The sequence below is a fragment of the Podarcis cretensis genome, assembly GCF_951804945.1.
Source record: "Podarcis cretensis genome assembly, chromosome: 3".
NCBI classification, from domain to species: Eukaryota; Metazoa; Chordata; class Lepidosauria; order Squamata; family Lacertidae; genus Podarcis; species Podarcis cretensis.
In genome coordinates, this window is record NC_137172.1 from 47002631 (window position 1) to 47015996 (window position 13366).

At 38.2% G+C, this 13366-nt stretch overlaps 1 protein-coding gene across 15 annotated transcripts in view; it reads right to left on the reverse strand.

The window, feature by feature from the left end:
• The window catches only part of RYR2 (ryanodine receptor 2), a 246863-nt gene that overhangs the window by 64383 nt on the left and 169114 nt on the right, over positions 1 to 13366 (reverse strand). For all 15 annotated transcript variants that reach the window (XM_079969396.1, XM_079969392.1, XM_079969401.1 and 12 more), the window contains 7 exons: positions 11984 to 12033; positions 6501 to 6561; positions 5143 to 5381; positions 3806 to 3887; positions 2420 to 2550; positions 895 to 1215; positions 155 to 395 (listed from right to left, as the gene is read on the reverse strand). In XM_079969396.1, the coding sequence (XP_079825522.1) occupies positions 155 to 395; positions 895 to 1215; positions 2420 to 2550; positions 3806 to 3887; positions 5143 to 5381; positions 6501 to 6561; positions 11984 to 12033 (1125 nt within the window). The remainder of the gene's footprint in view (positions 1 to 154; positions 396 to 894; positions 1216 to 2419; positions 2551 to 3805; positions 3888 to 5142; positions 5382 to 6500; positions 6562 to 11983; positions 12034 to 13366) is intronic.

Below are 13366 nucleotides of genomic sequence, written 5' to 3' on the forward strand. Positions count from 1 at the left end.
TGGTTGTGTAATCATTCTGGCAGAGAAGAGATTACAACTTGTGGATCACAGACTCGCAGAACCCCAAAATACTGCTTTGAGGTGTGTGTTTTTCCATCAAACTGTGCTTAAATTTAATGAATTAAATAAATGAATAGATTTATAAGCCATGTACCTGTTGTAGTCCACAAATCTAATCAACAATGGGTAGAAGGCATAAAGGTCCCGTGCCAATATTGTGAACTCATCTAGGATGAGGAGTTCTGCCTCCGACATATCTCCTCGACCTTCTGCTCTTAAATGTTCTTCATCGGATATAACCATTGCAGCTTTTTTCTTCAGTTTCTCCATCAGTGGCAGAAAATGAGTTTTCAGGAGCTGAGGCTTCACTTTGCTTATGATAGGCTGAGAAAACACTATGTAAGGAATTCATTAATTTTATAGCATACTAATATATGAAACTATACTAAAAGATGTTGCATTCCCATAGTAGGTATATTATACTCCAGTGACTACTCTCTTCCTCCAAACATCTATTTCATTGTCAGGGTCCTGGTTCAGTTCAAAGACATGCAAACCTGGAATCGCCTACTGAATTCTGTTCAATTCCACCTATATCCAGTCTTTTGCAAAATCTTGTCAATTCTTTGTTCCTATCACTAGAACTACTTACACTGTCTGATAATTTAGAATACCACAGCCTATTGTCCTTGCTGGTCTTTTCCATTTAACACTCTTCAATCAATTAGAAATCTGTCTGCTGAAATAATCTATGTTTACATTTCTCTATTTCTTATTTCTTTTTAATGTATCCTTGTTCGGCTTAAAATCCAGAATTGTATTAAGTATTTGCATAGCAATGGAATCCAAGCAAAAATAAATTAAATAATTCATATTATTTTTCTTTCATTTTACCTGCTAGTTTCTTCATCCAGGCTCCCTCATCTATGCCCAAATTATTATGTATGATTTTCAGTATATTTCCTAGAAGGGTATTCATATGCTCTGAAGTCAAAGCTGTGCAGCACATTTCACTATTGTCAGGATTGCTTTCTGGTCCATGCTCCCACCAGTGTGACATGTAGCTACAGAGCATAGGCAGTACAACTTCCATTACATGAGGCATTTGTGTGTAGCGAATGCCAGATTCAGCTAATTCCACAATTTCTTCCATTAGCTTCTCCAGAGAAGGAATGTTTGGAGAAAGTTCTTCTACACTGTTTGGTAAGCTAAGACCTAAAAGAAATAATATCAGTAACAATTAAAAAAAAAACTTTACTTGACACCAATAATGAACAAACTCTTATATTTATCCTGATCAGATTTTTCCTTTCATACATCACTAGTATTTTAAGTTAAGACAAAAATACACTTTTATCCACATTACGAAGAGATGTGATTTAATATCCATTATTATTAACATCACTTAATGGTTCTTTGTTCTAATAAGTGCATTATAATTTTTGTTAAATATGCAAATAATATTATTTACCTTAATGCAATCTAAAAGTAAATGATCAAAATGAATTGAAAGCATATATTTGAAACCTTTGTTCCAGGAACCCTCCAAGCCATGGGAACAAACCATATTTTTTAGTGTTCCTCCCTCTTCCTACTCCTTCACTCACACATGTGGTTTCATTAAATATTATCTTACTTCATCAAAACATAGTTTACTATTACATTCAAATCACCAAACCATTACAATTAGAAAATTGTAATTTGGGATCAAACTGTAGCTTGCAATTCATATTTGGAAGCCTCACTCATCAATTCAGATAATAGCCGAGTTGTCTTTAGATCAATAAAATCTCCTTATGAGTGAGAGGGGAAGATAAGAGGAAGGGGGAGGATTGTGATGGAGCCCAGATTTCAAGAACTTCTGGTGCATATTTATAATGAGCTTTCACAACTATGAATTTATCACCCATGAGATCTAAAGCAGGAAATAATGATGGTTTGTTTAAAACAAGGTTAACCTCAAATCATGGTTTATTAAACTGGTTTATTTCAAAAAAAAAAAAAAACCCAGTTTGTTGAAATAACAACAATTTAGAGTTCAGATATCAACTACTGTTAATCAAAAACTAAAGAAAAAGCTTCTACTCTTCTCCTTATGCCAAATAAGTGAGCCCAAGGCCTGCTGCAGTTCATTCTCATCACAATAAACCATGGTTTATCATGACATTTGAACTACCAATGTATCAACCATATTAACAGGAAGTCACCTTGATTTCAATTGAAAACTCTGCCTCTTAACTCCATATTGTCCACTGAAGACAATATGCCTTTAGAAGTTTAGGCACTCGCCAAGGAACTAAGCAAATATAAAAAAGCAGCAGGCATTAACACATAAGAAGGTCATAAAATGAAAGGCATCTACATAAGCAGTGGTGTCTGGATAATTTATGAAATTTATGTTGGAAGCCGTTTTTTGTACCTGTTCTATCTCTTGTAGTCTTGGTGTTGTAAATAGAATGTGTGTTGTGATGGTTCAGATGCGTTTCTAAGAATGCCACAGGAAAGGCACCCGCAAAAGCAGCTAAGCATTCGCCTAAAGCTGAGCGCTGCCTGCAGAATCAAAAATTCAAGTTAGAGAAGCAGCAGAAATAAATAAACCACCCATTGAAAGCTCAGGAGAATATAATTATCTTCAGCCAGTAGACACCAACTAATATTCTCAACAGGGATACAACCAGTGAAAGAGCCCTATATGCAATTACCATCCACTTTATTTCTGAAGGCAACAGACCTCAGAGGAGGGAGTTTGATGCACAACTTAAAACACAAGGCAGGTTCACTTGATATGGCCTTTATTTATTGCGTTACATAAAAAGGGAATTAATAAACTGAAGAAAGTAGCCATTTGTTGGGTCTGTAATCCCATTACCTATGCCAGTTGAGGATGATTCTCATCATCAGCTGAAACCTCGGAAGGTAGAAAATAACTATTACCAATGAACTAAACTTGGTCCACCAGCTGTAACTATTCCTAGGAAATTGTGCACTTGCTACTATGACACATGTCATAGTAACCTCTAGGCTAGGCTAGACTACTGTAATGTGGTGTGCATGGGGCAGCATTTGAAAACTGTTTGGAAAATTAAAATAATTCCAAAAGAACCATTGGTACCCACTTGAAGGGTAGTTTTACATTGCTTTGCATAAGCTGGATGAATGGTTAAAAGAAAGAGACAGGTTTTTCAATAGCAGCACCCTAATTGTGGAACCCAGGAGCAGTGCATTGGTGCTCTCCTGACACCTGTGCTGCTGCTGCTTAGCCAAATGGGCTAGAGCAGGGCCAGGTAGCAGCAGCAAGGACAGAGCTATCCAGATGCACTGGCAAGACAACGGCTGTCAATCTGGTGCTGCCATCAGTTTCTTCCCCAACCTCATCCCCCGCCCCATCCAGGCAGACAGTGATGCCATCCGTGTCAAGAAGTTGGCTCCATGGCTCACCAGATGCCCTTCCTAAAGAGATCCAGCAAGACAGCCTGGCTTTTTACCTTTAGAAAGTGAATTAAGAATTGTTTTGTTCCAGTAGGTCTTTGGAGACAAACACTTTTTGATTACATGAACTGGTATAAGTGTTTATGTCTTCAATCTACTGGCCATATTAACCCCCTTTCCCCCCCCTTTCAGCTCTTGATTTTATATTGCTGTTGTTTCTGTTTGACATAAATATTGTTAACTCCGTGAAGTTTAAAATGAGTACACCGTTTCACTGAAGTGACTGATAAAATTTCCAGATTTGCAACAGAGGCAGGATTCCACCCTCAAAGTTCACAAGACATTTTTGGTAGGGTTTTTGGTGTTTCCCTCTTACCGCTCCACATAGATACTCTTGCTTGTCCCCAGAGCATACAAGCTGGCCAATATTCTGTAACAAGAGACTTGAACATCTTCCACTAAAGAAAATGGAAATAAAAGAAAGCATTTTAAAGGCAATTCATTTCACCAATATGCAAAACACAGCTGAGAAGGCAATGTAAATCTTTCAGGAAACCATTTTAAACAATGTTAAGTATTATGTATGGAATTATTATAATATGCAAAAACAAAAAATTGATTCTTTCATGAAATAAAAGTTATATTGTCACATCAAACATACCAAGAACGTGTCTAAATTCTACGACACAAAGGGTTGGAGCTGCGGAAAACTGACTTTCCTGCCCCCTCCCTCCCTCTCCCTCAAGATGTCTTTTCTTAAGGGCAGGGGACCCTCCTGAACATGATGGGTTATAGCCCAGGGAAGAAAGCAGGTTCCTGAAAATTGCATGGAAGGTGCCACCACCTGTTTTGCAAGGATGGCCTCTTCCACCACAGTCCCCTGCACAATAGCCACCCTCATTCAGCAGGCCCTCCCAACTTGAAACTGCCAGGGAGAGGCGGTGGCAGGAAAATCCGCTTCTACCAGCCTCATTTCCCCAGATCATCTGCCGCCACCTTATTCAACCTAATTCTTCATCATAAGTGGAGTGGTGGCAGCCACAGAACCCTAAATTGGCCAGCTGTTCTGGGAATCTAAATCCTGGGAGCAGGGATCCCAGGGCTGGTAGAAGGAGGAGCCAGTAGAGCAGTGCAGCTGTTGCAGACTTAGAGTTGCCATACGTCCAGATTTTCCTGGACATAGGAATACCACAGTTGACAGCAGTGTCTGTGCAGAAATTGGGCAAATGTCCAAGTAAAAAACGGCATATTTTATTTTTTCCTTGATTGTGTCCTAAAAGCTCAACAACTTTGGGCAAACTACTTTGTTCAAAAACTTTTCTGTCCAAATTTTTACTGCTTGAAATGTGGCAACCCTATGCAGTCTGTGGCTTGCCTGAGCCACCCCATCCACTGCCTCTTGTCCCACTGAAATTTACAGTGCCATCTGTCCGTAGTCAAACAAATGGCGGTGTGATGACATTTCCATTTTTCTTATATGTGTAGATAATCACTAATCAGAACTGCGGCAAAGGCAGAGATAGAATATTTAAGTCATTAACATTAATTCTAGGGTCTTTATGCTAAAATTATTGAGACCAACTGCAACTAAATCAAGGCACTGCCTACAGTAAATGCCTGGAATATTAGTAGCCAGGCTTTATTAATGTCAAACACAAAATATTCAAGACTTGGTGATATAGAAGTACCTCATATTTCTATTTAAATACCTACGTATTAAATCTTCTCCAAATTGATGCTGTCCAATGTGTTCAAATAATGAAGATAGCACTGGCAGAAGAGCCATAGTGGTATAGTTAATTATTTGTGTCACTCCTTTTGGCTGAGTCCTAGTGTGCGTAAACTGCCCTTGCTTAAGATTCTCCATTGTCTTCTCCAGGTCCTCTGCAGCATTATCCAAAAATGTCCTCAAAGCCATCTTAACAGACTCCAGTCCTGTCTTCATCACTGTCCTACATATTTATATGCACATAAAATAATATTAAATTATGTAATACATAAAAGGAATAAAATTCCCTAGTCCCCACAATATATAAAATAGAAGGGTGGAGACCTGTGAAAAATCTCTTTAGCAATCAATGTAAGTGATGAGAAAAATGCACAAGAGGGCAGCAGCAGATCATGCAACTATTGCATTAATCATACCCATGGTAGATAAAATACTGTATATATCATATGGCTGTTTGAGCTGATTTTACATCAACAATATTTACACTGCATTGTTGAAACCAAAATGGCAGGCTTATAGCTTCTAATAATAGCACAACCCAGCTATTTTGATTAAAACTGACATTTTTTAGAATAAAATGAGGTCAAACCAGTACTAAAATTTAGTGTCAAGAGGATGAAAAATGTTTCAGCATATTTCATTTATCTATTTATCTATAATGACCCATCAATGTCCACAGGGCTTTATAGAATACAAGCAAAAAGGTCCCAGTTTTCACCATTTAAACCAGGCTTCCTCAAACGTGGCCCTCCAGATGGTTTGAGACTACAATTCCCATCATCCCTGACCACTGGTCCTGCTAGCTAGGGATCATGGGAGTTGTAGGCCAGAAACATCTGGAGGGCTGAGTTTGAAGAAGCCTGAAACAAAGGATTAGCTGTTTTCACTAGGGAATAGGCATGGGCATGGATACATTTCCCCTGATTGAAGTAATTACTAATACTTTAGATTAGCAACAATTCTCCATTCTCCATTTTGTTTTTGTTTTTTACTCTTTTTAAATAATCTTATGTGTAAATCCTGGATGTTTAGAAGACAATTAATAAATCAATGCTAACTGTCCCTTCCACCATCCCCAACCAACTTATTTATTTATTTACTCATTTATTTGCTTTAGTATTAAAATGGTGAACCACTTCGGGCACTTGGGCAGAAAGGAAGTATAAGAAGGAAGGAAGGAAGGAAGGAAGGAAGGAAGGAAAAGGAAGGAGAGAGAGAGAGAGAGAGAGAGAGAGAGAGAGAGATGAAATAAACTATTGAGCTTTGTGTTCCAAATCAACTTTAGTGACATTTACTTTGGAATCAAAACAATACTTCAATGAACTTATGCTTAGCATTTTACCTTGCATCCAAGGTCTGTCCCAAGATATGCAGACAATTGACTATTGAAGTTGCATCATTTCCTGAGAGGTGAGATAAGAGAGTAATTATAGTATTCCTTTCTCCTAACTATTCTTCTGGTGAATTAACAAGTGGGGAAATGTGCATCAGAGATGAAAATTGTTGACAGAATGTTAACTAAAATATTGTTTCAACCCTTTTAGCAAATGCCAAAAGCAGAAACAATTATCAAAAGCACCATAAAGCTGGCTGAAGCAGACAAAACATATTTCATGAATGTAGTGAGCAACACAAAACAGTATTTATGTGATTTTATAAGTGCAGTTAGATCTGTGTATCTCTTAAAGATAGGGGTAGGCCTGTAATTCAACCCAAAGCAGAAACCTCAGTCTCCTTTCCTCACTCTCTGTACGACTGCATTGAATTTAGAAGCCTGTATGTCATTATATAAAAGGTAAAGGTACCCCTGCCCGTACGGGCCAGTCTTGACAGACTCTGGGGTTGTGCGCCCATCTCACTTAAGAGGCCAGGGGCCAGCGCTGTCCGGAGACACTTCCGGGTCACGTGGCCAGCGTGACATCGCTGCTCTGGCGAGCCAGAGCCGCACACGGAAACGCCGTTTACCTTCCCGCTGGTAAGCGGTCCCTATTTATCTACTTGCACCCGGAGGAGCTTTCGAACTGCTAGGTTGGCAGGCGCTGGGACCGAGCAGTGGGAGCGCACCCCGCCGCAGGGATTCGAACCGCCGACCTTTCGATTGGCAAGCCCTAGGCGCTGAGGCTTTAACCCACAGCGCCACCTGCGTCCCCTATGTCATTATATAGATGCTACTATATACCACTACTGAAACTAAAGCTACCATATACCAAATAACTTAATTAACAAGCTTTCAACTTCTAGAAATCCTTTTTCAATTATAGTTGGGATTTGATCATGCTGATATCAAAAAACACTCTCTTGAAGGGCCATTATATAGTAGATATTTTGTTCAAGTGCGAGTCGAAGGTAAACACCCAGAAATCAATTCAGTCACACATAAGCACTTTGAGGTGTTTTAAAAAGTGAGTTCTAAAAATTGTTTCACTTTTGTGGGATTCTATCCCCTGTGAGTTGCAGGTGTTGTGATATAGAAAGGACTGCAGCTGGGATCCAAGGAATGAGTTTTTTTTTCCCCCCCAACAGCAGCGCTGGTATTATATGATCAACTAAACTATAAAGCACAGAAACATGCTATCTGTTCCTAAAGTTATTGGAATTATTTCCTGTGTGGATTCCACATAATGGCAAAAACAGAATAAGGTTGTTATGACACCGTTTATATTAACGTGTTAGCAGTATTAAGCCATATTGAGCCAATATATATGTAAAACTAATTAAAGTGTGTGGGTTAATAATGCTTTAAAATCAGATTGCTGTCCTCCTTGCAAATATTTTAAGTTTGATGTAGAATACTTTTCAGACTCCAGAAGAAAATCAAAAAGCCTAACTGTATAAATGGAATTTCATGACAAATTTAATGAGAGCAAATGAGCTAAAACCTATGCAAAAATCATATATGTTGAAATTAAATGATAACTGCAATTTTTATTAGGAAACCTGAAATCCACAATAAAAATTAAAAGAGAGTACAAACTGTGGCTAAAGAAGACCAAATTATTAAACATTTATTAAAACAGGGATAGAGCTTAGAAATACAAAAATTATAACTGTTTCCAATTACTTTCAAACAAAAAATTCTATTGGTATATATCAGTTTATTAATTTAAAGCATTTATATACCGCCTTGAATACAAGGCACCTTAGCAAAATTAAAAACAGGAAAATAACAATAAACTAAACAAATGGTAAATAAAAGTGAAAATAATAATCTGTTTTTTAAAAATATGTAGGGTATTGAAATGTTTCTAAATGGTTCAAAATGCCTATATGATAGATATATATCTAGCATCTAAAAGATGGCAAAGTTGGTGCCAGGCACAACTCCTTAGTGAAAAACTCCAATACTGAAAAAGCCCTCTTCCTTATAAGCCTCACCTCTGACGACCTTTGCACAAGGTCAGGTTGATATGACTTACAAATTTATACACAATTATAATTGCACTATTACACAAACAGTTATTATACAGCAAATCCCATATAAGAGATACAACAGTAGCACAAAGTTCTACTCAAGACATAGTATCTAAAAAAAGAAAGAAAGCGGATTACCTTTATAGTGCTATACTATAAATATAAAATATCCAGCAACTACATCGTTTGTGGGACTTGCAACAGTATATTCCCACTTAGTAACAGGAATGTGCATATTCAGGGACAGGATACTCCATTTTATCATGCTCTGTTTTCCACTCCCCCCCCCCAACTGCCATTCATCATTCTATGGATACAGAGCATGCTTGACTTTCATTGGGCTTGTTTTTTGTTTGACTTAAATCTGCTTTACTTATGCAAACAGTGGAGTTTCCCCTCCCCTCCCTGGGCATGCTGATACCTTCCTCTTGTTTACTGGTGGCCCCATTTTGGTGCCACATTTACTGTCTGCATTCAGAGGCAGTAATAATCAACAACAGGTTTCTGTTGTTTCAACATGACAAACCTTGTCTTGATCACGCCAGGAACGAAAGGGTAAGGGGCAAGAGAGAAAGTTTTCACTAAACTACGTCTGAACCACTGAGATATCCAAAACTAAATACAACAGATACATTTTTTATCTGGAGCTCAATTTTCATGTTTAAAATGTGCAAAATTTCAGAGCTGCCAGGAAACTACATTGTTATAAGGCTTGAGACGCACTTTTCAAGCTTATAATGCCTTTTAGTTTTATCTTAAAGTATCTCCTTTCACTAATAGATTCCATTTTTTATGTGTTTATTTATACACTTTTGTATCCTCTGTATTCCAGGTAAAAGAAACTGATTGAATTAGCTAAGCAAATTGCATGAGACTTTTTTTAAAAAAAAAAAATATTTCTCTTTTTCTTTTGTTCAAGTCCTAGATGCTAAGTACAGCTCAGACAAAAGCTACAAAGCCTGATATTAAGGCCAGAGAAAACTATGCAATGCCTGAGCTACCCTAAGTGGTACCCTAAGCTACCAAAGGTTTAGGAAGGGGACACGTGAAATCCCCAAATCTGACCAAACTCAGGCAAGCTTCTCAACTAGATCAAGGCAATGCTTGGCCAGAATCCTTATGTATAATCAATAACTATATAATACAAGTAGAAGCTGCAATAAAATGCTGCAGTATGTCCTCATCTACTAACAGGAGTACTCCTCTTCAGAGGACCAAAAATGACTGCCTACAGTCACATAAGCTCAAGGCCACATTATAATGGTGTAATTGAAACAGTTGGACCAGGGTCCTTGCTTGCGCCCAGACTCAGACCTTTCATGTTTTTTAAAGTAAGCTTCCAGCTCTCCTAGAAGGAAATTTATGAAGCGAAATGTGCAGGCAGCCTTCTAAGCAACTTTTGTGAGATGAGTCATCTTGGCTATTTCTGCTCCTTCAGTGTCAATGGGTGAAGTTAGAACTGTGATTGATGAGTGCGATGTTTCAACACCAGACAATAGGAATTCCTGGGGTCCAAACAGCTGCTGTTTTGTAAAGCACTGCTGTTTTCCACTTCCCTTTAGTGTACTTCTCTTTCCTGTTTATGTCTCAATTTTAGTTCCCTACTCCCCATTTTCCCTTCTTTTCTTCCAAGCAGCCAGGATGCATCTTCCCTGTAGTGGGTTCAGATGAGATCAGGTACCCCTCAGGAGTTATTCTCTGCATATACTGTTGTTAAAGCCCTGCCTCGTGTCAGATGCAAAATGTGAAAACTTTGCAAAGAGGAATAAACCCTTGCTTTGTAGGAGCTGAAATCCAGGTACTCATTAAGAATAAAAGAATAAGTGCAACTACTCAGAAGTACATCTTAATGGGCTTACAGGACTGCAGTCTTGGCTTTCTCATCTGTGTTAAGACCCAATCTGTGAACTTGACACTTTCCCCCAGTCTGCCATTGTTTAATACAGTTGTATAGTTAAAGGAGCTTGTGTAGTTTGGCAGGAAAGGAACAGGATTTATCAGCTCATTCCCAAAGCCTGTATGAGAAGCAAACTCTTTTGCTTCTGACTTTACAGATTTTTAATTGTTAAACAATAAATGCATAGGGTTTAAACTGTTAGTAATGCCAAGCTCAGTTGGCCTCTGCAACAACTCAGCACACTGTTAGCACCAGGACAGGCACCAAAGAAAACCCCTTAGGGTCTGGATGTTGGAAGGCAATTTAAGTGATCACTGTATATAAAGTATCATTGAGTTGCACACTAAGAATGTCAGAAATAACAAAAAGGAGCTAGACACTGAACCTTATTGCCATCTCAAACAAACTCGTTAAATAACATTACAGGTTGCATAGGGTATAGAGCATTGCTAAATGTCAAACACTAGCATTATATTCAGTTTATTGATATTACGCAAAAAATTGACGGGTTTCAGGTGAATTCTTCCATGTTAGCTGTCATCTTAGCTAAATAATACTTGCATGGCTTATCCGGGACAATGAGAATCTGAAAAGTGACAATGAATACATTCACAGAACGTATCAGTAAACCATTTCAAATGTATGTTTCTGAAATGATCTAGGTTGTAATTAACCTTCACCTGTTCCTGGATCTTCACACTCTTCCAGTTGGGGAGATGCAAAAAGAGAGGCTTTCCAAGAGTAAATTATTGCACTAGGGCTCTGGAACAATAATTCATTCTGCATATGCAATACCTGTTGTATTGTAAAAATGGACCAGCCAACTCACTCTGCCAATTTACATGGGATTTTTCCTTACCCTTAAACAGAGACTGCCATGCAAGTTTTCCATGTACTGAAAGGAGAGCAGTGGGGTGACTTGTTTTTCCAGCACACAGCATAGTTCCCTAATGAGCTGCCCAAATGGAATGTCTCTACTGGATATGGGGAATAAAGTTACTAGATTGGGGTGAATTTCCATGGTCCATATATGCATGGATGTGGTACTTCACACTGTCAGTAACATGGAAAATAAGGCACTAAATAAATTCATACTAAGTCTCAATAAAGTGATGTCTTATTGCTTTAACAAGATAATTGTTTTTAATTGTTTATCTTTTAAGTCAAACAGTCAATACAAAGTTTCTTGCAGAACATTTTGGTTACCACATAAATATTACTGGCTACCCTAAAGGATTTTTAGTGGGCCACAAAGTTCATGCTCTTGGTCAGGAGTAGCCAGTGTGGTGCTCTTTAGATGTTGTTGGACTATACCTCCCATCACCCCTGACCTTTGGCCGTGCTTTCTGGAGCTGATGGGAATTGTAGTTCAAAAACTGGAGAGCACCATGTTGTCTATCCCTGCTCGTGGACATGCAGTCATGCAGCATACATCAAAGCAGCACATACATAGTTGCAAGTAATGGCAAAGAAAATCAAGGGATGCTCACACAAGAATTTGTCAAGGGTCTCCTTACCAAACAGTGAAATCCTATGCCTGACAAGAACTCCAAGTTTGCAGAATAGGCTGAAGACAAGGGGTAAATAAAAGAGAAGGGAGGGGAAAAGGAAATAAAGGAAGGAAGGAAGGAAGGAAGGAAGGAAGGAAGGAAGGAAGGAAAATAACAGCTGATATATGAGCAGGAAAAAGCAGCATGATGTTTTGCAGAAAGAATTCAGTCTCTGAGCAGAATGTAGGACTGAGAGTACTATAAAAGTTTCCAAGAGCAGCTCTTGACAAACATGGTTAAGTAAGCACATATCGTAATTAAACAGAGAATAACTGACAATGACTATTTATACAAGTGACCTTAATGAAATCTCACCACCAACAACAAAAAGTCACTGAAATTTTAGGAAGCAAAATGCAGTCAGTAGGCTAGTTTAATATCATCAATTTTAGAAGCGATAAAAGATTCTGACTGAGACAAATATAAATGTTTGGTGGTAAAATATATTAAATTTATAAATGAGTAATCATGTTAAAACTTCCCTTTATTTTTAATGAACAATTTTCTTGTTTAACATCAGTTGCTGTCCAACCCAAAGTTATTAAGAGGTCTTGAACCTATTAATTTAAATGGACTTAAGAACATCTCACTCAGGTGGATAATCACTAACAAAAAAAAATCCAAAGTAGATATGAACAATGACTTTACTTAATGGCTTCAATCCAAATGTTCTATTTCACTGATGGAAAGTTATTCCATTCACCTAACACAAGGTCTGCTCACAGAAGGGCTCTTTCTGTGAAAGGAAGCATCTTCAATGAGCAGAACCATAAAACAATCCCCCCTCTCCTCCCCTACACATGGTTCTGGCCTAACATCCCCTCAGTCTTTTTTTAAGGGTCACATGGAGAAGGAGAGGGTGGAAAGCCCTGTTGCACAAATGGAAGCCTTTGTGTAGGGCTTTCACTCGTGGATTCATGAGGTGAATCCCACTCAATGTGTTTTGAGTCATTGTGGTGCTCATGAAAGCTCTCATGGCTTAGGGAGACAGAGAATACAAAAGGTATAAGGAAATGGACAAATCTTGACATAAATCATGTTACTTTTCATGACCAAATTCAGGTTTTTTTATAATAATAGCGAGGGCTATTACGGACATTAATTAATGTAACCAACTCAGAACATGCACAAAATAAATCAGATTTTTAAAATTGCGAGTTTTTCCAGATCCCCTCCACCAATAATTATTAATTTCTAAAAATAGCAGTCATTACCAATGGTCTGCCCTGCCACACATTCCTCAGGCCCATATAATAAAAAAGCCCAAGCCTATTCATCTCAGCCTGCACAGCCCCCTGTCTCTGAGGGCTCTTAGCAATATCTTCCAGAATTAATATCCTCCCTCTTCAG